At 51.5% G+C, this 25,294-nt stretch overlaps 1 protein-coding gene across 2 annotated transcripts; it reads left to right on the forward strand.

Moving 5' to 3' along the window:
• Positions 1–20,432, forward strand: PDGFB (platelet derived growth factor subunit B). Of its 2 annotated transcripts, XM_050324942.1 has the most exons (8): positions 1–29; positions 5,615–6,065; positions 12,505–12,601; positions 15,830–15,913; positions 16,424–16,629; positions 18,319–18,460; positions 18,866–19,035; positions 20,247–20,432. In XM_050324942.1, the coding sequence occupies exons 2-7, from the start codon at positions 5,910–5,912 to the stop codon at positions 19,000–19,002; spliced, it is 822 nt and encodes a 273-aa protein (XP_050180899.1). In that variant the 5' UTR covers positions 1–29; positions 5,615–5,909; the 3' UTR covers positions 19,003–19,035; positions 20,247–20,432. The 2 variants fall into 2 exon arrangements, with proteins under 2 accessions (XP_050180899.1, XP_050180898.1); XM_050324941.1 differs by lacking the exon at positions 1–29 and having other exon boundaries at positions 4,705–6,065; positions 18,866–19,031.
• Positions 20,433–25,294: the final 4,862 nt, after the last annotated feature.

Raw genomic sequence — 25,294 nt, forward strand, 5'->3', positions numbered from 1 at the left:
CAGACCCAGGGGCAAAGGATGGGGAGATGGTGAGTGGCAGAGGGCGAGGGCAGGGGAAGCAGTGTTTGGGGTGGTGTCAGTGGAAAGGGGGACCGCTGCCCACCTAATCAATTTGGAAACAAAAATAGTATATGCCTTTTGAAAAACAACAGATGACCTGTGATGTGTGGTGTATTCACACACACACACATACGTATATATTTATTATACTGGGAGAGGGGAAGGGGGGAGGGAGAGAAATTCCTTTCGAGTGCTATTCACCAGTCTGGAAAAATAAAGAAGGAAAGCAGAACATTTTTTCCTTTCATCAAAACAGGAAAGAGAGGGGGAATGGGGTGGGGAGCATATCCATAGACATAATGGATGGTTGCCAGTGTAAGGAAATTGTTCCCTTCTACCCTAAACTTGGGGGTTGGGGAGGGGGAGAAATAGATGGTAATATGATCAGTGAAGGCTGCATCCCTTCCTCCCCACTTGATGGAGGAACGTGTATGCACACAGGAAAGTGCTGAGAAATCAGTGCCCCCAGCTTTGCCTTCTCTCTTTGAATCCTGCTCGAGCTGCACATCCGCAGAGATGTGAAATGCCTTTGCCTTCTCCTTCACCTCAAAGCGTGGGGCAGCACGGCACGGCCGGCACGGCCCCGCTCCCTGTCTGCCTTTGTCAGGGACTGTGCTCTGCCCTCTGCATGCGTCTGCGCGCTCTCCCCATCCTCTCCTCTCTGCCAGGTTTCTGCCAGGAATGGGTGAGATGAAGGAGGTGGTGAGGGGCTGGGGGAATCCCTCTGAACAGGGAGAAACAGGCAGAGGGGGGTGGTTCCCAGAGTAAGCCTGGCAGGTCCCATCAAACTCCTGCTCCCCAGGTGACACCTTCCCTTTCCCCTGGAGCCGCTGGCTCTGTCAGGGTTTTACTCATCCTTGGAAAGCATTTTCCCTGCCACGGGCGGGAAGGCAAATTATGCAAGCCCTGGGTACCCTGAGGCTCTGTCTTTCTTCACCACAAAATACAAACCCCAGGCTCCCTGCCTGTCTCTGTCTCCTTCCTTTGGTCTTTCTTCTCCTTTCCTCCTTTTTCCTTTATTAGACTGAACTCAGTCATTAGGAAGTCAGGGCAGCTCCCATGTCAGCAGCCTCTGGGGCAAATGGTGTAAGCCACATCATAAGCTACGTATGAGAGCTCTGTTCCGATCACTTGGCTCAGGACAAACCTCACACAACGGGGCATTGTGGTGTAAAACCGGTGCGCCATAGAACAGGTCTCCTGGTGAAAAGTAGGTGTAAAACTTACTCTAAGTGCTTCATTTCAGTGTCAGGGCTGGTCTGTTCCCCTCCACTGAGGGCTATGGCAGCCCCACGGTGTAGGTGTAGGGATTGCTCATCGCTCTCCTGAACTCAGAGACCAGAGCAGGAGCAACACCTAAGTTAGATACCTTGAGTGGGCGGGCTGAATACGCGTCGGCTTTCAACACCTACTAATTTATTTCCATTGATTGTTTTTCAAAATAGGACTCATCATGGAGAGGCTGAGACATCTCAGCTGTTCAGACTGAGTCTTGCTTTCCATTGTAAGCCCTGTTTTTCTTCCTGTTGTTTCACAACTCTCTCCCTTCTCTAAAAAAAAATGCAATAAATAAACTTAAAAAAAAACCAAACAAATTTCACCCCTCACATCGTGCCTCTGTGGATGGTGGCTAATAGATAATTTTTTCCACCAGATGAGGGGAGAGCAGCCTTGCAGTAAGGAACTGCCTATTGTCCTCAGACAAGTGTTGCTCTCCTGCCTAGTGATAAGAAAATAACTGAGGAGATGAGTTCAGCTGTTCACAAGTTTGAGAGCTCTAGTGGTGGTGAAAGTATTTTAATAAGAAACCCTGCTACAGGCTCTTAGGAAATTTGTTTTTGTTGTGGTTTGCCTGTGGGGCCGTTGCCAGCTAGCACAGCTGTGACCAGACCTTGACAAGCTGTGATGCTCTAATGGGACATTTTCATGGTCCAGCTACTTCAGGTAGCCTTGAAACATCTTCCCAATGTATGCAGTGTTGGTTTCAAACTCTTGTCCTGTGACATCTGGGACACCAATAACCCTGCAGGCCTCCACAACCCTCCCACAGGCCAGGTGAGGGGAAGATTCAGTCATCCCCATTAGTTTTAGGGGTTTGTGGGACAAATGTCAAGCTAATTTCACAGAAGTAAGAGAATCAAAGGAGAACCCGCCCGGCTCGAGACACAGCATTTTTAAGGACATGCATCCCTGTTGAACACTATACCAGTGAGACTGGCCCAGCCTTTAGGGAGTCTCAAGACCTCACCAGGGATAAATCTGTCTCTGTCTTAAAAACAGAAGGAATAAGGAAAAGCGACTGAAGCCCGAGTGGCTTGAATATCTCTTTGCTCTATTTCCAGGCAGGGTCATAGGTAGATGATTAGTCAAATTCCAAACATCCTCTTCCTTGCTGTCTGGAGGTTCAGCAGGGATTAGCTTTTTGTTTCTGAAGTCAAGCTTCTAAAAACTGCCCAGCATCATCCACATGAAAATAAATAACTCTATTTCTATCCCAGCTAAGATGTAACGTAGCCAGTTACTAAAAAAAAAAACAACACCAAACCCCACACCATACATATTCCCCCCCAAAATCAGGCCCTGCAGCAGCTCTTGTTGCTACTGAGCAAGACACAAGCAGCAGTCCCTGCTAGCTTTCTGCTGAGTCCTTCTTCTCTCCGACGGCAATATCTCTCCCTGCTGAGGAGTTTGATCAGTCCTCCCACACACAGGCTGTTCTGTCCTGGCCAGGCAGCCACTACAGCGTGGGGGACCCCCTACACAGCTTGAACCAGGTGGCATGAAGGTGGTGGAGCCACACTAGCTTATTTGAGGGCAGAAATCCTCAAAATGCACCTTAGCCTCCACTGACCCCTTATGAACCTTGAACACATAACGGGGTCATGGGCATTCACGACCTAGCTGCTCCCAGCTCCCTCTACCCAGATAGAAGGGCTTCCAGAAGTTGGTTTGGCCATCTCAGATCCTCAGCTTTCCCCCTGCTGAACACCAAGGAACCCCGGGCTACAGTGTTTCTTTGGCCGGTGCCACCTGGAGTGAGGTGAGATGGACCCAGACCCTTTTAAAACCTTTCTTTTGAAGCCTCCTACAGATTTCAGAAGGAGTTGCAGCACCCAGATAGACATTAGGGTAGCAACTCCACCCTGCTGGGTGGTTAGAGAAAATTATCATCACTTGAAATGGCTGGTACGCTTGCTGTCGGGACAGGATGGAGAATGAGGGGAATTCTAAGAGCGTCCTGAGGAATTTGGGGTGGGACAGGGCTAACGTGGCTGGAGCATCTAAGATAAAGACTTATTAAGATCTCCAGCGGTAGAAATGAACAAAGGTATGCCTTGCATTTCCACTTCCTCCCCCTTGAGCTCCAAAATTGAGAGCAAGCCATTTTAGACTTGGTTTGAGGGACTCCCAGGACACTCCTTATCTCTGCACTCATGCACCTCAGACAGCCCAGGCGTCGGAGCTGACATGGCTCTGACCAACTCCCCACCTGTAGGGAAATCTGCCCCCTGTTCTTCTGGGTTAGGGTGAAGGGAGGTGATCCCTTGTGACTCAAGAGCACCTTGACACGCTGCCCTAATGCAGGACCTTCTATTTTGTGTCTACATGACCTGTCTCTGTGATGGGAGGAGCAGAGCAGCTAGGCTATTTTAAGATAGTTATGAGGGAACCCCCAGTCTTCCTTGTGTTTCTGTGCTTCCTGACCAACACCCACATCCATGAGACCAAAGTGAGGTTCGGGGGTGTAGCTAGCCAACCTGGGAGGTGTTGGCAGGTGCCTACTACAGAGGAGCATTTGGTGGGCTGCCGGCTGCTCAGTTCTGGTAGCTGCTCCTCATACCCGGGCACTTGGGATGGTGCATATGCGAGTGCTGGTGTGAGACCATGTGCTTTAGAGAGGGTTTGGCTGCATGAAACTCACAGGCACCTAGATAGTCTAAGGGAGCATGTGTGATACTGCAAGATGAGGCCACTGGTATGCCAGTGGGTGTATGTATGTGAGAAAGGAAGAGAGAGGGCGAGAGTGAAGGAGAACACATGGATGCCCAGGGATGTGTGAATGAGACAAAATTTGCACGTAGCTGTGCATGCGAGCGGCTCGAATAGAAGCGTGTGCGTAGCATAGAAAAAGCAGGGAAGATGCTTGGGATTCAGAGTGAATGCCTGCCGAGTGCCTGCGGTGCATGACAGTGCAGGAATGTATCGGTGGATACGAGCCTGCACAAAGATGGTGCAGAAACCCCTCCTGGTCGTGCCTGAAGTGTGGGCTTTGCGAGTGTGCAACCCCACGCCGGGAGATCACTCGTATGCACATGAGAGGGCGTGCGTATGGGTGTTTTTTCAATAGGATATGACTCCTTCTTGAACTCACCTGTTAGCAGCCTTCCCCTCCCCATCCCTCTCCCCCCACAGCAAATATCTGCTTGCTTAATTTCCCTTCAGATGTTTATTACATCGTGGAGATAATCATGCAGCAAAATACCTCCGGGTGCCACGAGCAACACCAGACTGTCTTATAGGAACGTGTAAATTTCTCTGGCTTCTTTTTTTTCCCCTGCACACAAAGAGATGGAAGATATTAAAGCCGCCTCTCTCCCTGGAGCTAGTGCTGTAGCAGGGCAAGGAAGGCGGCGAGTGGAGCTCAGAGAAATGGGCTCCAGACTGAAACAGTGAGAACCTGGGGCCAAAAAAAATAACAAACTACTGTGCCGGGAACTCCTCTCTTCTTATCTCTTGCCGAGGAGGCAGGAATTTCTGTCCCCATTCCTCACGCGATATTAAAGCCACATTATACAGGTTACTGCAGCATTAGTCATTTTTAATTAATTTATCATTTAAATTAACACACTTTTTATTTTGTCAGCAATGGACTGCTACTCCCTCGCTAGATTTTTCGCTTGATACCCAGCCAAGAGGAGGGTGGCAAGTTATGCTCCACCCATCTCCTCTCCTTCATAAAAGGAGCAGCCCCAAGTGCCAGCTTAGTCTCTCTTGCAGCTCGCAGACTAAAATAAAGCTCCGTCAGCTCACTCGTCTCTCCTGCAATTTACCTTTTCTGCATTTTTTTTGGTTTTCCTTTTTTGTTGCAACAGAGTGCAGGAGGCAGCATCAGCGGCTCTACTCTGAGGCTTGTCAAGGCTCAGCGCCCGCACACACACACGCATGCACGCACGCAACCCAGAGAGAAAACATTTGCTCTCACCTGTCTCCAAATCCAAAGCAAACCTCCTGCCCAAGCAAACTGCCAACATTTGGAACGAGAAGGCACCTGAGCCAGAATCTAATGTAAGGCGAAAAAATTCAATGTACACTAGCAACTTTTTGCTAAAAAGCAAGAGGGAATAAGGAAGGAAAGGAGCATTTTAAGAAAAGGACACCTTAAGGAAGATTTCATTTTTTGGATTTCGCATCAAACTTTGGAAAAGTTTTTTTCTGATTTTTTTTTTTTTTTTTTTAGTTATTATTCTTTTATTACCATCTTTTTCTAAGAACATTGGGACATTGTTACCTGCATGTAGAAGCTTTTACATATATATATTATTTTTTTAAAAAGGAAGAATACCAAGAGGAAGAATAGCATGTGGACCACCTAGCCAAAGGCACCACTGAAGCATCCCTTGCGGCGAGGGGGACATAGACTCTGGATGTGTATAAATAATTCCGAGGGACTGCATTTTTTTCCCACCGGGCTTATGAGATAGCACAGAGGCAGGCGAGTCACCGAGAATTACTTCTGTCTCCCCTTACCACCACCACTACCAACACCTCCACGTCCTCTTCCAGAGGGCTCCTGCGATTCTCCCACCGCAGCCCGGCTTGGAGGGACATGGGAACGCGCGGCGCCCTCGATGCCTGAGGCTGGGCGGCCGCGGGGCTGTCTGCGGGAAGCGCTTCCCTGCCGGGGCTCGCCGTCCATGTGCCCGCAGCCGGCGGGGCCTGGAGTCGGGATGAATTTCGGCGTGGTCTTCGCGTTCATTCTCTCCCTGCCCCTGGCCCGCATGGAGGTGAGTTTCCGCCGCTGGCAGCGGGCGGTGCTGCCGAGCTGCCAGCCCCGGGATGGGGGGAGAGCCGGCGGCGGCCGCTCCCGCCCCGCAGGTGCGGCGGGGGAAGCCCGGGGGCGGCCGGGCGGGAGCGGAGGGCGCGGAGGGGGCGAGGGGCCCGGGCGGGCGGGCGATTCCCGGCCCCTCTCCGAGGGAGGGACTGCGGCGGGTGCGCCAGCGGCGGGCAGCGACCGCTGGAGCGGGCACCCCGCTAGAGCGGGCGCTCCCCTCGGGACGGGGCCGCCGGAGGCGCTTCGCCTGGGAATACGTGTCCCCCACCCCGTCTGCAGGGACAGGGAGCATACCAGGCCGAAGCGGCCCCTGGCTAATGTGGGAGAAAGTGCGCTGCTGGGGAGCTGCGGGGACCCCGCAGCTTCCCACTCTGCCTCACCCAGGGCTGTCACCCCGGGGCAGATGCCGGCTCCATCGAGCCTTTCACCCCATCCAGCGATTTTGGCATCGCTGCAGCGTCAGTGCGGCAGGGAACAAGGCCCATTTGGCACCTCTGGAATAACACAGTGTGAAACCCACCCTTGCATCACCAAGGGACTGGTGGAGAAAGGGCGTGGGGGTTTGGAGGTGGCAAGGAAGGGGCTGGCATGGGTAGAGGCACCAACACCGAATGGCACAGTTGTACAGCAAGGCGTGCCCACAGCTGGGGTGATGGGAAGAGGCAGGAGGTGTCTGCTGTGCTTCCACATCACACAAGGATCTTGTCGTGCAATCCTGAACACTCTGCTAAGGAGGAAGCTGGGCAGAGGGTGGGGGCCAGGTGATGAATTTGAACGAACATCCCAGCCCTCTTCAGTTTCCCCTGAAGCCTCATCCCAAGCCATGGCTGAGGAAAAGGAGCCCCAAGCCCCCAAATCCTTTGACCTCTGCCACCATGTTTCGTCATCTGATGGCATGCAGATTGAGGGGACCAGAAAGCCCCTAACATTCCTACACAGTGTTAGGTTCTCACTTCAGCTCATGGTAAAACTCTGGGTTGGATCCGCAACTTGGTTGTCAGGGGCAGGACATATCCTTCCACCAAAACTTTCCTCCCTTTGCATAATTTCTCTCTTTTCCTTCCTCATTTTTGGTCAGGGGAGTGGGACACCCCTTGTGGGGTGTCACGGAAGAGGTTGGGTGCAAAGCATCACGTTATCTCCCTATGGGCCCGTTTTGCCCTTGCCCAAGCCACAAAAGGAAGCAGTTAAAGCTGTGGGCTGCCCAGTGGTTATGTTTGTTTTGGGCAGAGGATGGTATTTCCTCTGTGGATGGCTCAGATCTCTTTCTCCCATGCAGCATGAAACGTCAGCTATGGTTGGTGCTGGGGAAGGGCGAAGGTGGAAAGTGTCTGATCCCAGGGGGCTGTTATTCAGTGCTGCTGTAATCACACTGAAATACTGCACAGCTCTGTGATAGCCTAGTAGGGTTAAAGTTTGGGAATTCTGGCCCTAGGTTTCATAGGAGGAATTGTGCTATTTGTCATTGTATGGCCAGAGAACCGAGAATATTTCTGCTTGGGTGGATGCTTCTGCCTGCAGCCAGTCCCCACATCTACTTTGAGGGCAGTGTGTTTGTTGCACCCTCTGCACCAAGCACACACAGCACAGTTCCCACCAGACTGCTGAACCGTAATTGTCCTCTGAACAGAGCTTGCACTTCTTCCCAGCCCTGACAGAGAAAGTGCATGAGGAACAGTAGCTCCCCAGATCAGTAGAGGCCTGAAGGAGGAGACGGAGCCTTCTTAGTCCCTCTCCCTCTTCGATCACACCCACCTGGAGCTGGAGGGCCCTGGAGCTCTTCCAGCCAGAGGGAGTACAAGCCTCAGCGGGAAGGTATTTGCCAGTTGGGAAGCGAGGATGCTAAGCCTATTTGCATTTGCCCTGCAGGCTGTAATAGTTGCCTTGCAACATTTACAGAGATGGGCTGAGCCCATCGTGGTTGTGCTGGGGTGAAGCCCCACTGGCAGGCTTTCTGGAATTCCCAAGGAATGAGGTGTGGCTGGGCGCTTGCTTATAACCTCGGCCCAGGTCCCCATTGCATTTTCCTGCTGCCCAGCTTCAGCGTTCTTCCGTAGTCTTCCTAGCATGAGGCAGTGACAAGGACAAAGCAGTGGAAGCTGGGATGGATGACACGTCTGGGGTGAGCTCGTGGAAGGAGCCAGGCGAGTCGTCCCTGCCTCCCTCTCACCATCAGCTGATGTGAAGCAGCAGGAGAGAATGACAGGGTTCCTGTGCTGTTTGCAGTGCTGCCGGTACACAGCCAGCTCCGGGGGTGGAAATGCTTCCAGCCCTTGCCGGGGAGGTGTGGGGGGAGCACGGAGGAGCGGTGGAGTCACCCTTGAAATGGGAAAAGGGTGGGTAGGTCTGGCTGTATTTTAGGAACGTGGGCTAGATCAAACATTGTTTGATTATTTTAAAGAGGGAAAACATAACCCTCCATCCCACATGGAAGGGGCTAATCTGATGAGGGTTGTGCCTGCTGTGGGGTCCTCTGGCAGGCAGATGTCAGAGTCCCCCCTGTAGCCTGGAATGGTGCTAGAAGGGTGTAAGCCCTGTGCCAGGGGAGGGCTGGTGGCAGGTGCTGCTGGTCTTGCTCTCTGCCAGGGAATGCGGTGGAGTCTCCCCTCAGGGTCCTCACATCAGCTTCAGAGGGAATTAAAAAATGCTGTTTGTTTGGGTTTTTTTGCCTAGCTGATCATTCGAGACCCTGCTGCTAAGATTCCTTGCCATGGTCAGTGTGGAGGTACTCAGAAAGTTCTCATCTCCTGGGCAGAGGACCGGATAGCTGGGTGCTTCCCCGCCATTCCCAAACTGGTACTGCTGCTACCTTTCTGTCCTTCTGTGGAGTCACACGTGGGTGTGTGTACGCACACTAACACAGAAAAGGGAACGGGAGGAGTCCTCACCTTGGGAGTACCCTTGACTGGTTTCTTTGAGCCCTGAGGGTCCGCCTTCCCTGCTGGTTGCACAGTCTTTGCTCCCTCCTCTGTACCTGCTGTGCTAACAAGAGACTCACCTCCAGGCAAGACTCTGAAACCCTTTACCAAGGGAGGACTGGAGCACAGTCCTGCACATTTCCTGCACTACCTTGACAGCAGGTGATGGTGAGGGGACCTTTCAGCATCCCTCGTGATCAAAAGCTTATGTTGGCAGAAAACTCCAGAGGCGAGAGGTGGTGGGGTTAGGGAGGAGGCAGGTTTTGGGGGAGCGCATGTGTGGGGAGCAGGGCAGGAGAATGTCTTGTTTGCAGGGCATTGCTGCATCTGTGTTGGTTTGCAGTGGCCAAACAGCGCTGCTGGATGTCTGGGAGGAGGGAGGCAAAGCCAAGAGGCCCCGGTGTCACAGCCACAGCACAGGGCGGCTGCAGGGCAGGCAGGGCCCCTGCCCAGGTGCTCTGCTGGCTTCTGTCAGATGTGCTGTGGTGTGCCCTTCATGCACCAGCACCAGCACCCCGCTCAAGAAGGGGAGTGGATGTCCCTGTCAAGGGACTGGCAGATTGGGGGGTGCCCCTGCCGCTCAGGGAAGAGTCAGGAACTGGGGGGCAGAGGGAGGGAGGGAAGAACAAACTTACTTTCTTCTAAGAATTCAGGGCCTCGCAGGAATACGAGGCCAGGCCTTGGGGCACTTGACAGCCAGCCAAGAGTCCATTGAGACAAAAGTCTTCTTTGATCTGCCGCACAGTTAAAAAAGGAGATTGTTAACCTGTGTTAGACAAATAAACTCCAGAGGAGCTGCTAAGCAGGAAAAGCACCAGCTGCTTGGGCTAGTCTGTCAGGGATCCCACATCTTGCAATACTCCTCCACCTTCTGACTGCATGGGATCAGGTGGACATGGCTGATGGACCTCTGCTTCCCTGTGTCACATCCCCACGGGTGCCCCAAGCCTGGGTGTGTGTGGTGCCCTGCTCTCAGAGGCTCTCAGACATAGGGCTGGGGGGCCAGAGACACGGCTGTTCCCAGTGACAGACCCCAAAGGGAGCAAGGACAAGGCGTGGCAGCTCAGGTTGTGTAGCTGTTCTTAGGCCAGCCTTGGACTTGGTTCTGCACTACAAGGGTAAAGGAAGGAGCTTCACAGGCTTGCAGTTGTCACTAGCAGAGTTGCCTTACAAAAATGGGGGAGGAGGACAGGATTATGAGCCATGTGGGCTGGTGTTACACCATAGCCATGCTGGTAGTATCTGCATCAAGAAAAAATTGGCATCTAAAACTGCTGCTGTGAGCAGGGAGTGGAGCTTATTGCTGCAGGCAGTCCCCAGAAATCCTGAGGGCCTGCATTTGCAATCCCTGATTCATATCTGTTTCCCCTGCTCAGATAGCAAGGTGACACCTCCCAGCTCGCTTCCAAAGTCCCCGAGTCTCGTAACACCTGCCCACGCTCTCCCCCAGTGAGTGCTGGAGTTTAAAATAAAGTTTCATTTCCTACACGTATTAAGTGTCAGGAAGGACCAGGGGCGTCCGTGCAGAGCAGCATTCGTACACAAATGCATTTAGCTGACAGGTGCAAACATTAAAAGCCTGCAATTTCACTACCCAGCGCTGAGCTCTGACTGCAAGTACCGGGAATTGCAAATGATCCCTTTTCCAGTAAAGGTGTGTGGCACAAGGCAGGGAAGTGCTGCAGAACCTCTCTGGCACTGGGCTGTTGGTCTCCCTCTTCCTCACGCAGCAGGAGTTGTCAGAAGGCATCTTCATTTCACAGCTATTCAGTGATCCCTGAATTATACAAGTCTCTCTCTTGCTGTGCATTCATCACTGATGCTGCTTCCCTCTCCCTCAGAGACTGAAGAAGTAATGCCTGGGGATGTAAAGTCTGCTTTTTGCTGCAGGCGGAGAGCCAGATCTGTGGTGAGATGTGACAGTGACAGGGATGGACCGGGGCAGGGAGGCTCGATCTGGCTCAAGCTCTCTGAGGGATCTGGCTGCCCAGGTTTAGGACACTAGTGTTGTCTGCTCTGCAGCTCTCCCACGAGGTTTCTGCCCCATGACTTGGGCTGCAGCAGCCTTCACGCCACCGTGTCCTAGTTTAGTATTACAGGGTGGTCTGACAGGGCTGAGGAGGGACCACTCCTGTTGCCCTGCTATAGAAGTGAACAGCGGGTGTCCAAGGGACAGGCACATGCGAGAGAGTGCCAGGCTCAGTCAGCCATGCAAAAGTCCTCAAGCTTTAAAGCCAACGTTTAGCCACCTGCCTGGTGGTTTTTCTCAACTTTAATCGGAAGGGAAGTGTTCTGCACTGAACACAGGCAGGGAGAGAATAGCTGCACACTGGAGGACCACACACATGCCACCATAAAAACCCACAAGAAAATCTCTGTGTTTCACAAGCACACGAGCCAAGTTCTCCTCTCAGTTACAGGGGCATGTGTAGGGCTGTGGCTCAGACACCATCCAGCACCCAGCTGAAAGAGCAGCTTTTCCGCTTGAGTAGCCCTGAATGAAGAGAGCTGGGAGCAAAGCAAACACTTTGGCCAGTACTTTCCTCCATCTCTTTTTCTAGTCTTTCGGAAGTATGTATTAATCAGCACTTGCTTTCCCACACCGCTCCTTTGTAGTCTTATTAAGTGCTGTCACTGGGACCCACTCAGAATAAAATTCCCAAGATGCTGATGGCATTGCACCTGCCTGCACAAACTCTGAATTTGGTCCATTGTCTGATGTTACTAAACCTGCTAATTTAAGTTTTTTTGGTGCTGGTATGCAGTGACATCCCAACTCCAATATGTTTCTTACTCCAAATCAGCTCCTCAGCCCACCACCTCCCTGCAGTCTTTGTGGTTTCACTGTGGGCTCATGCCAGAGCAGCCTCAGCTGTGAAGGTCAGTCTTCCTCTCCACCCCTCGTCTTTTTTTTTCCTTAAAAAAGAGTATGCAAATGATGTATATTATTGGGCCTCTGTGGTTTGAAAACACGCGCACGCACACGCACATACACACGATAACTGACAAAGCCCGTGAGGGAGTTTCATAACAGAGGGAAATATTGGGAAGGTTTTATCTGATAGTGTAAGGGAAGTCTGTTAAAACGCCTTTACTGCAGGCAGCAGGAATGAGAAGCCACCTGGAGAACTCATACAGCATCGGAGAAGGAAGCCTTGTTGGCTGCTCGCATAGTGTTTGGGGCTCTGCTGCACAGCCTGGGTGTTTTTTGGCTTTTTTAGTCTCCAGACAACTTTGTGAGAGACAGAAAGAGAGGCTCTCTTGCTTTTGTTTAGGTTTCAGGCTCATGCCTTCTTGAGGCACAAAGCCCTCAAGGTTTAAAAGCCAGTGCAAGACAACGCGTATCTGCATTTTGCTGGTTGTGTCTCCTGCGTGCTTGATTCCCCCCATCCCACTCCATGACCCAGTCAGTATTTGCAGACCACGTCTCTAATGCTTGTTTCTCCCTTTCTTTTTTTTTTTTTCATCTGGCAGGGGGACCCCATACCTGAAGACATTTACGAGATTTTGGGTGGCAGCTCAGTGCGCTCCATCAGTGACCTCCAGCGTGCCCTGCGGATAGACTCCGTAGGTAAATCTCTTCACCAAAAACTCCTCTATTTTTTCTTAAGTCTTTGGGGGGTTGGGCAGGGATATTCCATTTTCCAGCAGGCACACTATCAACAGACCTCACTGTAAATATAGGAACCATTTAGGAGCCAAGACCTGGTTATTTACACACCTAGTCCCCTTGAAACTTGTGGGAGTTAAAGGCAACTAGATGCCTTTTTAGATCTCCTACTAACTATCTGGTCTAATGAGGGTCACTGGCTTCCAAAAATAATAGGAGCTGGGCAAGGTGAGTCCAAAAAACTGAGGTCAGCACTTTTCACCCAGGCAGGAGGGCTTAAACTGGGCACGGATCAGTTCTAGGAGGTGGCAAAATGGGAGGTGGAAATAGGGTGACAGAGGAGGGAAGGGCTGAGTGGGTTTTCAGGTTTAGCATCCACAAAAGGCCATGGGCTCCCAGAGGCTCTTAGGATAAGCGCTGCAGAGCACGTGTCCAGGGGTGAGATACGGGACAGGGGCTAAGTCAGGGTACCATTGCTTCACCTTCTGCCCGTAGATAAGAGCTCCAGGGGCTGCAGTGCCGTGGGGTCACTTGGCCAGGGCTGAGTGCAGTGAGCAGCAGGAGCAGCGAAGCGTGGAGGGGTCGGCACGTGTGGGAACTGGAGCACGCGCCACGGCGGCTGGGCTGGCCCAGGAATTTATTTATAAACGGTCTCTTCAGAGCAAATTCCTTTCTATTCTAACCCTGCTCCCGCCCGTCGTCCCCCAGCCCCCCCAGCTCGCCTTCTCTCTCGTGTTTTGTCTGTTTGGAGCTTTGTAATCCTTGCCGAGACACTATCTACGGGGGAACAGAATTTCCTGCTTTTGTTTCCTATGCCAGTCCAACCACTGGCGCAGTCTCAAAAGCATTCCCGCTGCCTTTCAAAACGGCCCTGGAGGGGCAGGGGGGGAAAGCGAGGGGGAGGGCACCAGCTGCGTTCAGCTATTGTTTGTCTTAGAAAGAGGCGACGAGGCTCCCCACCACTGCCAGGGCCACTCCCTGCCCTCACCAGTTCCCTCCTCCTTGTCCACCAGCCACACAATGGGGCAACTTCCAAAATTAGCTGTGGTGGATTGTCCCAGGCTGGTCCCCCCATCCCAACTGTCTTCAGTGCTGACCTGGGGTGTAGAAGGACAACCTGGAGGAGGGAGGGAAATGGGTTTCAATAGGAGATTCCTTTCCAGTCAACAGTTGTTGCTATTTTTCCCCTCCATTTCTGTCCTCTCATCAACTCAACCTGTGCTCAAAAGACAGCATGTGTGTGTGTGTGTCCCCCTCCCCATTTGATGAAGTGCCAGGCAGCAGAGGATGAAGGGGTGGGGCAGGAGTGGCTGAGATGTGTGCAGTCTGTCATGGCCTGGTGTCCAGGGAACAGATACATCTCTATCACAGTTACTAACCACCCTCATGGCTAAGAAATAAAATGGGCTTCTCTTGTTGTCTCGAGAAGCCCAGAGGTATGGGAGAAGTCTGTGGAGCTTTCAGTCACTGGTTTCACTTCAGGTCCCCTATGGGAAAGACTGGTGTGGGAAACAGAAAGTGGTGCTGTGAAGCAGTTTCTTTGTTGCACTCCGTGGCTCTCATCTGCTCCTAGATACTGTCTGAGGGGCATTGACATTTGCTTGCCCTGTGTGGAATTAGAGTATTTGCTAATTAGTATGTTATCAAAATAATACCAAAGTGTCTGGAGCTATTCCCTGTGCTATCCGTGCACCCTGTATGTGTCACAGCTGCTTCTCTCCACCAACTGCACAAGCAGCCAGAATGAGGCAGCTCCAGGAGGCAGATGAGCTGAGATAGTGCTCTCCTGACCTTACACACTACTGTAGACCCCACAACAGAGGTGTGTAGAATGGGAGTCATCTCCCTTAGCTGTGGCTGCCTGCAAAGTAGGTGTGTCATCTAAGCCAGTCATCCAGGCATCTTCTCTAGCCCCAGGAGAACTACAGGCCCTTCTTCAGTGTGATCCACCAGTTCTCCTTCTGGGCATCTGCCTCAGGGAGAGACAAATGGCAGCTAGAATTGATCACACCTCTCCAGCTGCTTTAAAGGGTGTCTGTCTGTCTCTCCACCTCAGGTGTAGATGTTGACTACTCAGGCATATATGATTCCTGCCTCTGTGCACCTATCCCAAATCCTTCAGCAGCTGCTGCAGAGCTGAGCAGAGAGCAAAGTCTCTGCTGCCCCTTATAAGAGGGCTGCACTAGGGTAGGGCTGAGGAAGGGGAATGGGACATGATAGGTAAGGGAAGTCCGCTCCACCACGCATCTGATAAACAGAGATCTTCCACTGGTCCCAAATTCCCTTTAAGAAAATTGCTCCCTTGATGCTGACGTCCATTCAGTTTCCTTCAGCTGCTAAAGCAGGTCAGAGAAGGAAAGAGCTGTGGCTGGGTGGGAGCTATCTTCGAGTGCAGCCATTGTCCGGAGCTCAGGAGGGGCTGCATGTTGGAGTGCTCCGTGGGGATTATGGGCATTTCTCTATTCAGCACTTCCTATGGGAAAAAGCAGTGGGGTGGGAGGGAACCGCTCAGGGCTGGCCTGAATGCTATCAGTCTTCCTCTCCCATCGCTGACTGAACCACCTCCAGATCCTGCCACTTACCTAAGAGCAGTATAGAGGAAAAGTAATTTTAACTCTATTTTTCTGTTATTCTGTCACAAAACTGCTCTAACCTAGAGCAGCTGAGGTGTGGTGGGAGAGAGAAAGCAAGCATTCCGCCTATCACACATCACCTCCTTCACCTGCCCTCCCACCTCCCAGATCTCCCAGTCCCAAGCCACCCCTGCAAGGCACCTCAGTGTTATATACCAAATGTTCTGCTGATTCCATTTGGTCTTTGATCCTCCTTGCTGTATCTTGGTCTCAGCTGGCCAATCTGAATCCCTCTGCTACTCCTCTCTGATACCAAAAAGCCCTGGCATGGGCCTTATTGTTCTTGAGCTGGAGTTTTCCTCCCCCAGACCTGACTGGGACCCTTCTTTCATGGATAAGCTTGTTGCTTTGAGCTGCCCAGTCTGAGCCAAGGGCAAATCTAGAGTGTGCTCCAGCACGGCTGTGACCTTGCTGGTGGGTTTACACCTAGTGTGATGTTCTGGGGCTGTGGCTTGTGCCATGTCCCTCCACTTTGCCTGATGATCTGAGCATAAGTGCCTGCTGTCTTCTCCTGCTTGTACCTGGTGCTATAAGGTCATGCCTTTTCCCTTTGCAGAGCAGGATAGCTCAAGCCTGAGCCTGAATGCAACTCAGCCTGGTCAAAACCCTGTGGCTCTGTCTCGAGAGCGACGAAGCCTAGGTGAGTCAGGGGTCTTGCACCTCGTGATTGTTGGAGCACTTACCTCAGCAGCCATGGGTGGGTGCAGATGCATGTCTGAGACACAGATGTAGGGGTAGAGGTTGCAGTGAGCGTGTATGTGTACACAGATGAGAATGAGGGTCTGGGCCTTGAGTAGGAGCTGGGTGTTACACCCCAGGAGGGCAGGAGAGGGAGTCTGGAGCTCTTCAAGCTGCTCTACTTTAAATCCTGCCGGTCTTGGTTTGCTCTAAAGAAGTGTCATCTCCTGCCTAGGACTGTGCTGCTGCAGTGAGAAGCATCATTCTACTGGGACCTCCTCCACAGGGCATGGCTCTGTACAGGGAGAGAGCTGGAGGGGTGGGAGAAGGAGAAAGAACATGTGTGTGTGTGTGTGTGTGTGTGTGTGTGAGAGCCATGCAGGGCCTTTCTCTTCCAGCAGAGGTGGCTGCAGTGGGTTGGTAACAGCTGCAAAGCCCATTTCATCCCCCGTTATTCTCTTGGCTCTCACAGACGCCCTGGCAGCAGCAGAGACAGCTGTCCTTGCGGAGTGCAAGACGCGGGAGGTGGTCTTTGAAATCTCCCGCAACATGGTGGACAGCACCAATGCCAACTTTGTGGTGTGGCCGCCCTGTGTGGAGGTGCAGCGCTGCTCCGGGTGCTGCAACAACCGCAACGTGCAGTGTCGCCCCACACAGATCCGTGTCCGGCACGTCCAGGTAGGGGAGACACCTCCCACTGCTCCCTCCTCCTGCCGCCCACTGCCATCCCAATGCCCCAAAACCAAGCCCACAGCTGCCTGCCTTGCACCCCGTCTGTGGTCACAACCTCTGCGCTGGCCATGCAGCGCTGCAGCCACTGGCGCCGGTCACGTCCATGCCAGCTGCTGGGAGGGCTGGTGCTGTCCAGCAGCTGGGGACTGTCACCATGCAGAGCTACAGGGCATAATCCCCAGCTGCAGCTCCATGCCACGGGTCTTTCTATGGCTCGAGGCAGCCTTGTCTGCTATGTTAGAGCAGAAGAAATGGGGCGCTTTCATCACGGTAACTGTTTTTGTTGCAAAAAGAGGAGGGCTTGCAGCGTCAGTCTCCTTCCCCCCACTGCTGCTGCAGCTTCTTTCCAAGACACGCACTGAAGCAGCTTCTCCTTCTCAGCCCACAGTTACCTCCTGACCTGCTCCAGCAGCCAGCAGGCACCTGATGGCTAACCTCTTGCTCTGATCCTCCCCTCACAGCTACCAGTGATCTCCTCACAGCTTCCTCCCAGACAGCTTGTTTAAAAATAATATTCATCCCGTACTAATCCTCTGCCTGAGCTGTAAGAGACTCCCCCGGGCAGGCAGCAGAGGTTGGCTGGGAGAGATTGTATTCACGCAGCCCTTTTCATCAGGAAATTCCTTTCTCAGAAAAGCCAGGCTGAATGAGGGAAAAATAGGGGGGAGCAGGAGTTGTTTTTCTGGAAAAAAACAAGTGAGAGGTCAAAAGCCAGCCTGAAAAAGTGACCTGGAAATGGTTTCTTTGAGGACAGAGGTCTCTCTATTGTTTGGCTGGAAGTGTTTGTCTAGTGAGCAGCGTGTGGTCTGAAGTGTGTGGAGTGGGCTTTCAAGGAAAGATAAACAGCCTGGCTGCTTCAGCACTGGCTGAGGGATGCTGCTGGGGGCAGTGGGTTTAGAGGAATTCCATCCCAGACACACAGCACAGTGAGTATTTATAGCTTGTGGAGCTCTTCAGGGACCGCAGACTTGTTAGATAAGCTGAGTGGGGTCAGGCCCGGCTGCTGCTGGAGTGGGAGGACCCCCTAGAAAGCTTGTGCCCTGTGGTGGGATGTGGAGCAATGTGTCTTCCCTCTGACTCAGCACTGGTGGAGAGTCCGGGGGAATTTCCAGAGCACCGCCTTTCCCATGAAACACAGAGCTGAGGGCTTCAGCCCTGCGAGTTATTAAAGAGCTTGAGACAAATTCAGACAGGCCTCAGCAAAGCTGGTGAAGCTATGTTAGCTTGCATTGGGCCTGAGTTTTCCTCCTTTTGCTCTTCCTGTAATTTGCTGTGGGAGTTCGTTCTGGTTGCCCCCAGGTCTCCACCATCACATCTGTCAGAAACAGGATAGCAAGTTCTCCATGCTCCTTGTTTCTGCCTGTGATCAGCCAGTCATCCTGCTTGAGCAGCAGCAATAGTTAGGAACAGGGGAGCCAACCAGAGACATCCAAACTTGTCTGGTCTGGGTCTGCTCTGCTGGTATGTTCAGAATTATTTGCCATGCACAACACCCCAACTTGAACCATGCTTCCTAAGCTGCCTTCTGACCCTTTAGGAAGAAAACCAGTACTGAAGAGCACTGACAGTGATTATTTTTACAGAGTGGGAGCCGCAGCTGTATTAATCTTTTGCTTGCTTCTCTCTTCCAAACAGGTGAACAAGATCGAATTTGTCCAGAGGAAGCCAATATTCAAAAAAGTTGTTGTGCCTTTGGAGGACCATGTGCAGTGTCGGTGTGAAGCTGTGTTCCGACCTCCTCCCAGGAACATCCGTCCAGGGCCACGTGAACAGAGACGTAAGGATCTTGGCATTAGTAGAATGGAGGCAGGCATGAGAGGGGAGGCTGGGGAGAGAGGGAAGAGCCCTCCACTGGTTTCAATCTACTTAGCTACAGTGAATCCCACAGGCCTTCGCTGGTTTATACCAGCTGAGGGACCTTTCCCAGGATGTCTGCCTGCCAGCAAGGGGCTGAAACCAAGGGAAGTGAAGGAGGGGAAGGTGAGAGGTGAGGGGAAGGGCATGGTGGGAAAAGGGAGAGGGCAGAGACTGCAGAGAACAGAGGACAAGGGACATAAGAACAGAAAGAGGCCTTGTGGCCCTCCTGTTGCAGAGCTCTTTGTTGACAGTGTGTGGAGAAAGATATTTCAACATGAGCCGGCTGCACCTCGCTGTACAGACACTCTCCCCTCTGTTTTGGCAGGCCTGTCACCATCGTTCACCACAGCCGCTGTCTCTCAGAGGCAGCGAGTACGCCGGCCGCCGGCACAGAAGAGGAAACATAAGAAGTACAAGCATGTCAACGATAAGAAAGTGCTGAAAGAAATCCTCATAGCATAGAAGTGCTGGCAGGGGAGACAGAGCACAAGGCAGGTAACAGCAAGCTACTCTTCCAGTTGGGAGAGATGTCCTCCTGGGACATGGAATCTTGGACCCTTCCCACAGCACTGGCCACTTATTCAGCGTGGGGCTACTGCAGGATCAAACCTGGGCTGAAGAAGGGGGAAGGACTAGGTTGGGTGCCAACATATGCATCCTATTTATGCCTATAAGTTGGAAGGATCAGGCCATCCTTGCTCCAGCCATCCTTGCTCTTGGGCCCTGCCCTCTCCCTTCCCTGCCTTCCTTACAGACAGAAAACAAGCCTGACTTCTCTCTATACCTAAATTCCCTCAGGGTCCATGTAATTCATCTCTTCTGTGGAGCAATTCCCATCCTCCTTTCTCTATTGATTCTCCATCAAAAGCAGAGAATTAATGTTGCTCTGGGGATCCCTTTTCCTTTTATTTCATTAGTTGAGTTGGCAGAAAGACTGAAAAGGAGCAACACTTTCAGTTCATCATTCTCCTAGCGGGAAACCTATGTGCATAAGAAAGGTCATAGCAGGGAAAAGGAGAACTGGAATCTCTGGCAAGAGATCTGGACTTCATCAGGCCAGGGTCTGATTTTTCTCTCCATGACTTGTGTAAACAGGAGTAATTCCCTCATCATCAGAAGAATTTCACTGGTACAAGGGAAAGGAGAATAAGCCCTGCTTCCCTATGAGAGAGAAAGGTACAGAAAAGAGAGAAAGAGTAGTCAGGGCACAGATCAGGGGGAGCTGAATTTAGAGAGAGGCAACACAGCTTAACAGGGAGAGCCCTGACCCATGGCTCAGTGGTTCCAGCTCTGCCGCAGCCCCTTGAATGAGCCCAGGACACTCACTTCACATTCACTTCCCCTCACCTGGGAGAGGAGATGGCAGGCTTCCATCCGTGGCATTTCAGGCGCTGGGGGAAAGGGGCACCTGGCAGTGTCTTGGGCTTAGGATTCCCATGCTTAGTGCTATGAGGGCTCAAATTATCCCAGGATTCTGCTGGTTGGCCTAAAGTTCCCAGGGTAGAAAATGATGCAAACCCATGCAAATCTCAGCTCTGGCTCAAGCTGCTCAGGGTAAAAAACAGAGAAGGTCAAAAGTCCTTCCAGCCTTCTAATCTGGCATTTTGACACAAACATTTCCAGAGGAGAAAAGGGAATAGAAGAGTAGTTGCAGTGGGAAAGAGTTACATATTCTAATGCTGTGTTTGGTTTTGTTTCACTTCCAGGTTTATTTAATATATTTGCTGTATTGCCCCCATGGGGTCGTTGGAGTGATAACTTTTCCTCTTTGTCCATCTGCCTCGACGTCTGATTCAGACGGCAACTGGTGCTTCCCTTTCCATCAGTGGACCTTCTCCCCCCAGAGCCTCCCTTCTTTCATTTATTAGCATAATTTTAAAGTTTTACACACACACACACACACACAAAAGGACAAAGATGACCTTATATATATATATATATATATGAGAAAAGAACAAAGTACAGATAAAACCACGAATGCCAACAGCCACAACTTGTGACGAGGACAGGACAATGCCTTCCCTGCTACAGAGGACAGGATGGAAAATGTGAAAAGGAAAGTGGGTCCAATTTCTTCTAAGGGAAGGAGAAGACCACATGGACAGAGGGCAGAAGGGGAACATTCTCCCTTTTCCTCATGCTTCTGGTAAGGCTGGGGGGCCCGGCTGAGATCTGCACTTGCACTGGACCTACATTTTGGAAACAGGCACGTCTCAGATTGCAAGCGGCGACCAATGATGGAAAATGCACTAAGGACTTTTATCAGCCTACCTGGACAGATATATATTTTTAATGTGCGTGTGTATATTTTATTTTAAAAGAGAAAAACCAAAACCACTAAGATACACAACATCTCGGGGAACAGAACAAGCAAGCAAAGAAACAAAACAAATACAAAACAAAGAAGCCAAATGCATTCCCCCCCCCTCCCCTTCCCCTCCTGCTCCTGGTGCTGACTGGAAGGTGTTTGGATCGTGGGGAAGGAGCACATGGCGGCAGAATCGTCTCCACGCCCCCGGCCCCTGCCAAGAGGAGCCATCTTTGCACATACTTGTGGAGAATTCAACTTTCCAGGCTTGGACTCAAATTATTTTTTAAAGTTGCTCTGTATGTGTGCGCGTGTATATGTGTGTGTGTGTGTGTATATCTATATACGTGTGCGTGTGTGTGTGTATGTGTATTTATACATGCATATATAAATATATATATATAAATATGTTCTTAAATGGGTTTCATTCCCCAGTGGCAGGAAGCTCAGAGGCACGTGCATGCATTGGCTTCACTGGTCTGGCAGAAAAGCACACTGTTACTGCAACGTGCCTGCGAGGCCCAGGATGAGGCAGGCAGAGGCATCATCTGATCTCTCTCTCTCTTTTGTTGCCCTTTTCTCTCACTCTGCACCATCCCCCCAGCACAACTTCCTTGCAGGAGGCAAAGTGGCACCACAACAAGACCAAGGACAGCCAAACTTAGAAGCATGACTTAATCTCAGTGAGCTGTCCTTGCCTGCTCTGTGGTCCTGAAAGCAGAATCATGTTATTCCCATGAGATTTTTAACCCCTTCTTGGGTGTCATGCATGCCATGCCGCCCCTGATCTCTCCCTGCCAATGTCTCTACATTTTCCATTCTTTTCCTCTCATTTTTCTCAAATTCCTTCTTGGTCTCTTTGCCCATTAGATGATCCTAAGTCACCTAGGTTGGAAGTTGATCCATGATGTGGGCAGCTCTGTGTAGCTATAGAGAAAGAAATGAGGGTGGTCTTTGCAGTTGGCAGCAGCCATCTGAAACAGAAATGAGCTCTTCTAAGTGAGGAGGACTTGGAGAACAACTTGGAGGGTCAATTGTAGAGTCCCTCCTGGGCCAGTGCCTATCTCCAAGGAGGGAGGAGGACTGTGTGGGCAAGGGCTGTTTCTGCACACTTAATACTCAGTCACCATTAGCAGAAAGGTTACATACAGTGGAAATTCCCAGCTTCACCTTGGAGTCATGGTCTCAGATGGTGCCATGCTGGGTACTGCAGTTACTCATGAAGAAAACACTTGCCAAGAGTGATTGCAGCAGTCCCCCTGCCCCTCCTGCCTCCAGCCACTTCTCCCATCACATGCACACACCCCTATTGCAGGGCAAAGCCCTGGAGGGAGACTGGGGAAGAAGCCAAAGCCACAACCTGGGAGCTGTTACAAGTTGTGGAGGAACCCAGTCCTCACCTCCTGCAAGCCCAGAGCACTTCTTGTACCACTGCCAAGGTGGCACATTTCTCCCTCCCTCTATCCCCAAGCCCTCAAGTCTTAAGATACTTTGTTTTGCTGTTCCAAAGTCATTTCTTTTGGTTTGTAAAGATGTTTTATTTTAATGTTTTTGCCTTTTCTTTTTTTAAATGTAAGATTAATTTATACTCAGTACTGTATTTAAAGTTGTAAAAAAAAAAAAAAAGGAAAAAAAAAGAAAAAAGAAAACCACCTCTCAAACAGCATTTTCTCTTTCTTTTGTGAGCTAAATGAAAAGCAGAGGCCAAACCAGCTCACCGCAGAGCACAGCAGGATTCCCAGGCCCTCCAGTTTCCTTTTCAGGACACTTGTTCTGAGATAGCAGAGAGAAGCAACCAAAGCTGGGAAAGTCCTGAGAGCCCATGCACAGCCCTGCCCACGGCCGGCTGTGCTGCGCTCCTCCTTCCTCACTTGGGCTGGTTTGAAATGACTCAGGTGCTGGGGATTTTGTCTCAAAGAGGTCCCCTTCTCTTTAGCTGCTCTGCTTGGACACCCGGCCAGAATTTCCCTGTGCTTTCATCCTATCTCCGGATTCCTCTGCTTTGAAGGGCTTGGGACAGTCGGCACTGTTTACACTCCCCAAAGCTGTACAAACAGTCAGCCCCTTCCCTCCTTAGTCACCTCGTCTAGACAACAGCAGTCCTTCCCTCGGTCGGAAAGGCCGCTTTGTTTCCCTTTCCTCCCAGCAAAGGAGGTATCACATATCTGGCACTTGGATGCGAGGCTGTGAGGACTGAAGGCAGCTGCTGCCCTGTGCCTCAATATTGGGGTCCCCTCAGCACCCCTAGTCCATGGCTCAGCTATGAGGAACGTAGACCCGAGTGGGGACTTGTGCTGAAAAAGGTGAACCCAGGGACCTCAGTGTGTAGGAGTGTTCCAGGCTGTCCTTAAAGGGCATGCCTGGCACTCCCAGGTGTGCACCCTGCTGGACATGGACCATTTTGGGCTGATGAGATGTTTTCCCTGATCCTCCAAAGGGAGTTGGAGTGGGGGTGAGCTTTATCTGCTCCCAAGGATGGAAAGCACAGGCAAAATCACAATTAGGATAGTAATCACATTCCCACTTAGGATAATCTGGTGAAAAAAGAGAGTTTTGGCGTGAGACTTCTTTGTGCTTGAGGGTCTGCTCAGTAGGGAATTTGGGAAGCAAAGGGTGCAAAGAAGGGTATAAGGGACAGAAAGCATGGGTCCATCATCCTACACCAGGAGTGGAAGAAAGGAGTTGGCATCCCAAGGGTCCAGCACACCAAGGCAGCCCCTGTGCAACCCCATCTGCGAGCTCACATCTCTGCTTTTAACAGCTCGAAATTAATCAGTGCTGAAATACTCCATGGGCCCGGGTGCCTGGAGCCAACACCTCCACGGCACATGGAGCCACACGATCAGCTGCTCCCTCAGGTGCAAGGTTGGACGCCGTTTGCTTTCCACACAGGCCAGCACAGGGTGTGGGAAGGAGGGCACCTGTGCCACTGCTCAAGGCTGGAGCCAGTGGTTTGCGTCCACCCTGCAAAGCCAAGCTCAGGAAATAAATCCTGGGAGGGCTGCAGCACACTGCCGGAAAGCATCTCGGTGCGGGGATGCCAGCTTGGTGCACTCGGTGCTTCAGAGGAGCCGGGGAGTTTTGGCAGCTGTCCTTGATTTAATTGCTCAACTGCTACTTCACCTAAAGGCCCATTCTCGGGATATGTCATTCAACAGGAGGTTCATCTTTTGATGGAGGAAACGCATCCAGCCTTCCAGGCAGTGGAGAGAGGCTTTGGCAAGAGATGCTCCTGTGATAGCATGGCTCCCAAAAGCAGCAGTCAGGGGGAGAGCGAGGCTGTTCAGGTGCAAAGAGCAAATCCCTCTGAGTTCTAAAGGAAGACTTTGAGGTTTTTACCATCAACAGTTTGCAACACTAAAGCTGTTGCATGGCTAAATGCAGTGAAAAATCAGTTTGCAAGTTTCCTCACCAGGCCCGGGAAAACCTTTGACTGCCTATTTTATTGGTGTCCAGGAATACAAACTGCTTAATCTCATCCCCAGGCCTGGCTGTGGCTCCAAGGAAGAGCCTTCTCCAGCCCAGCCACGTGAAATGAAGCCCACACAGGCATTCTCCTCCCTGTGCTCAGCTTGTGCCTCCTCTGCATAAGCTGTGCCCCCTTCTCGATGGCCACCCTGTCCTGCTGCCCAACCTGCCCACACTCTCAACATGGCTGGAGGGGGCTTGGTGGAAACCACTGACATCCCCCTTTATCCCAGGGTGGAACAGGGATGTGTTGAGGGTGGCTCCATCTCACTGTCCCTGCACCAGTATCTGGTGGGCCCTGGGGGCGGAGAAGCCAGCTGTGCCAAGGGAAAAGCAGGTACAAAGAAGGAGGAAAATACGAATCATTAAAAGCTATTTAGGAAAAAAAAGAAAAACCACAATAAAAACCCGTTTCCAGAGCATGCAGCTGTTCCCCACTCTCCTTCACACAGCCCGTGACCAAATGGTGCTGCCCCTCCCTAAACTCTGATCTGCCCGTGACCAAGTGAACTTGTTGCAGGCTTGGGAATTTCCCATCTTAAAAGACATTGTGAGGAAGCCAGGCAGCTTCAGCTGTTTGTGGATTTTTTTCACAAGGTTAAAGGAGCAATAGAGCCTCCCAAACATTAAGTGCTGAGAGTGTGTGAACTGAAGGGAACCCCAAATGCTGGGGTGTGCCTGCAGGTAGTGCAGACGCCGGGGTAACGCAAGGAATTAAAAGTCACAATAGTGGATCCACGGAGCTCTTGGCAGAAGAGCCAGGAGGGCAAAGATCTGAAAATATAAAATGATGGCAGGGCTCACCTACCATTTTTCCTACCCCAGCCAGGCAGAGACCAAATGAGATTCTCTGGCATGATGGATTGCCTTGGATTCACAGAAAGGGCTGGAGTAAAGGCAGCCCCAAGGGAAGCAATCTTGCCTTTTTTATTACTTTTTTATTACTATCTCAATAAAGCTGTTTGCAAGGGATTAAGC

The sequence above is a fragment of the Myiozetetes cayanensis genome, unplaced genomic scaffold (assembly GCF_022539395.1).
Source record: "Myiozetetes cayanensis isolate MyiCay16 unplaced genomic scaffold, myiCay2020 scf3, whole genome shotgun sequence".
NCBI lineage: Eukaryota > Metazoa > Chordata > Aves > Passeriformes > Tyrannidae > Myiozetetes > Myiozetetes cayanensis.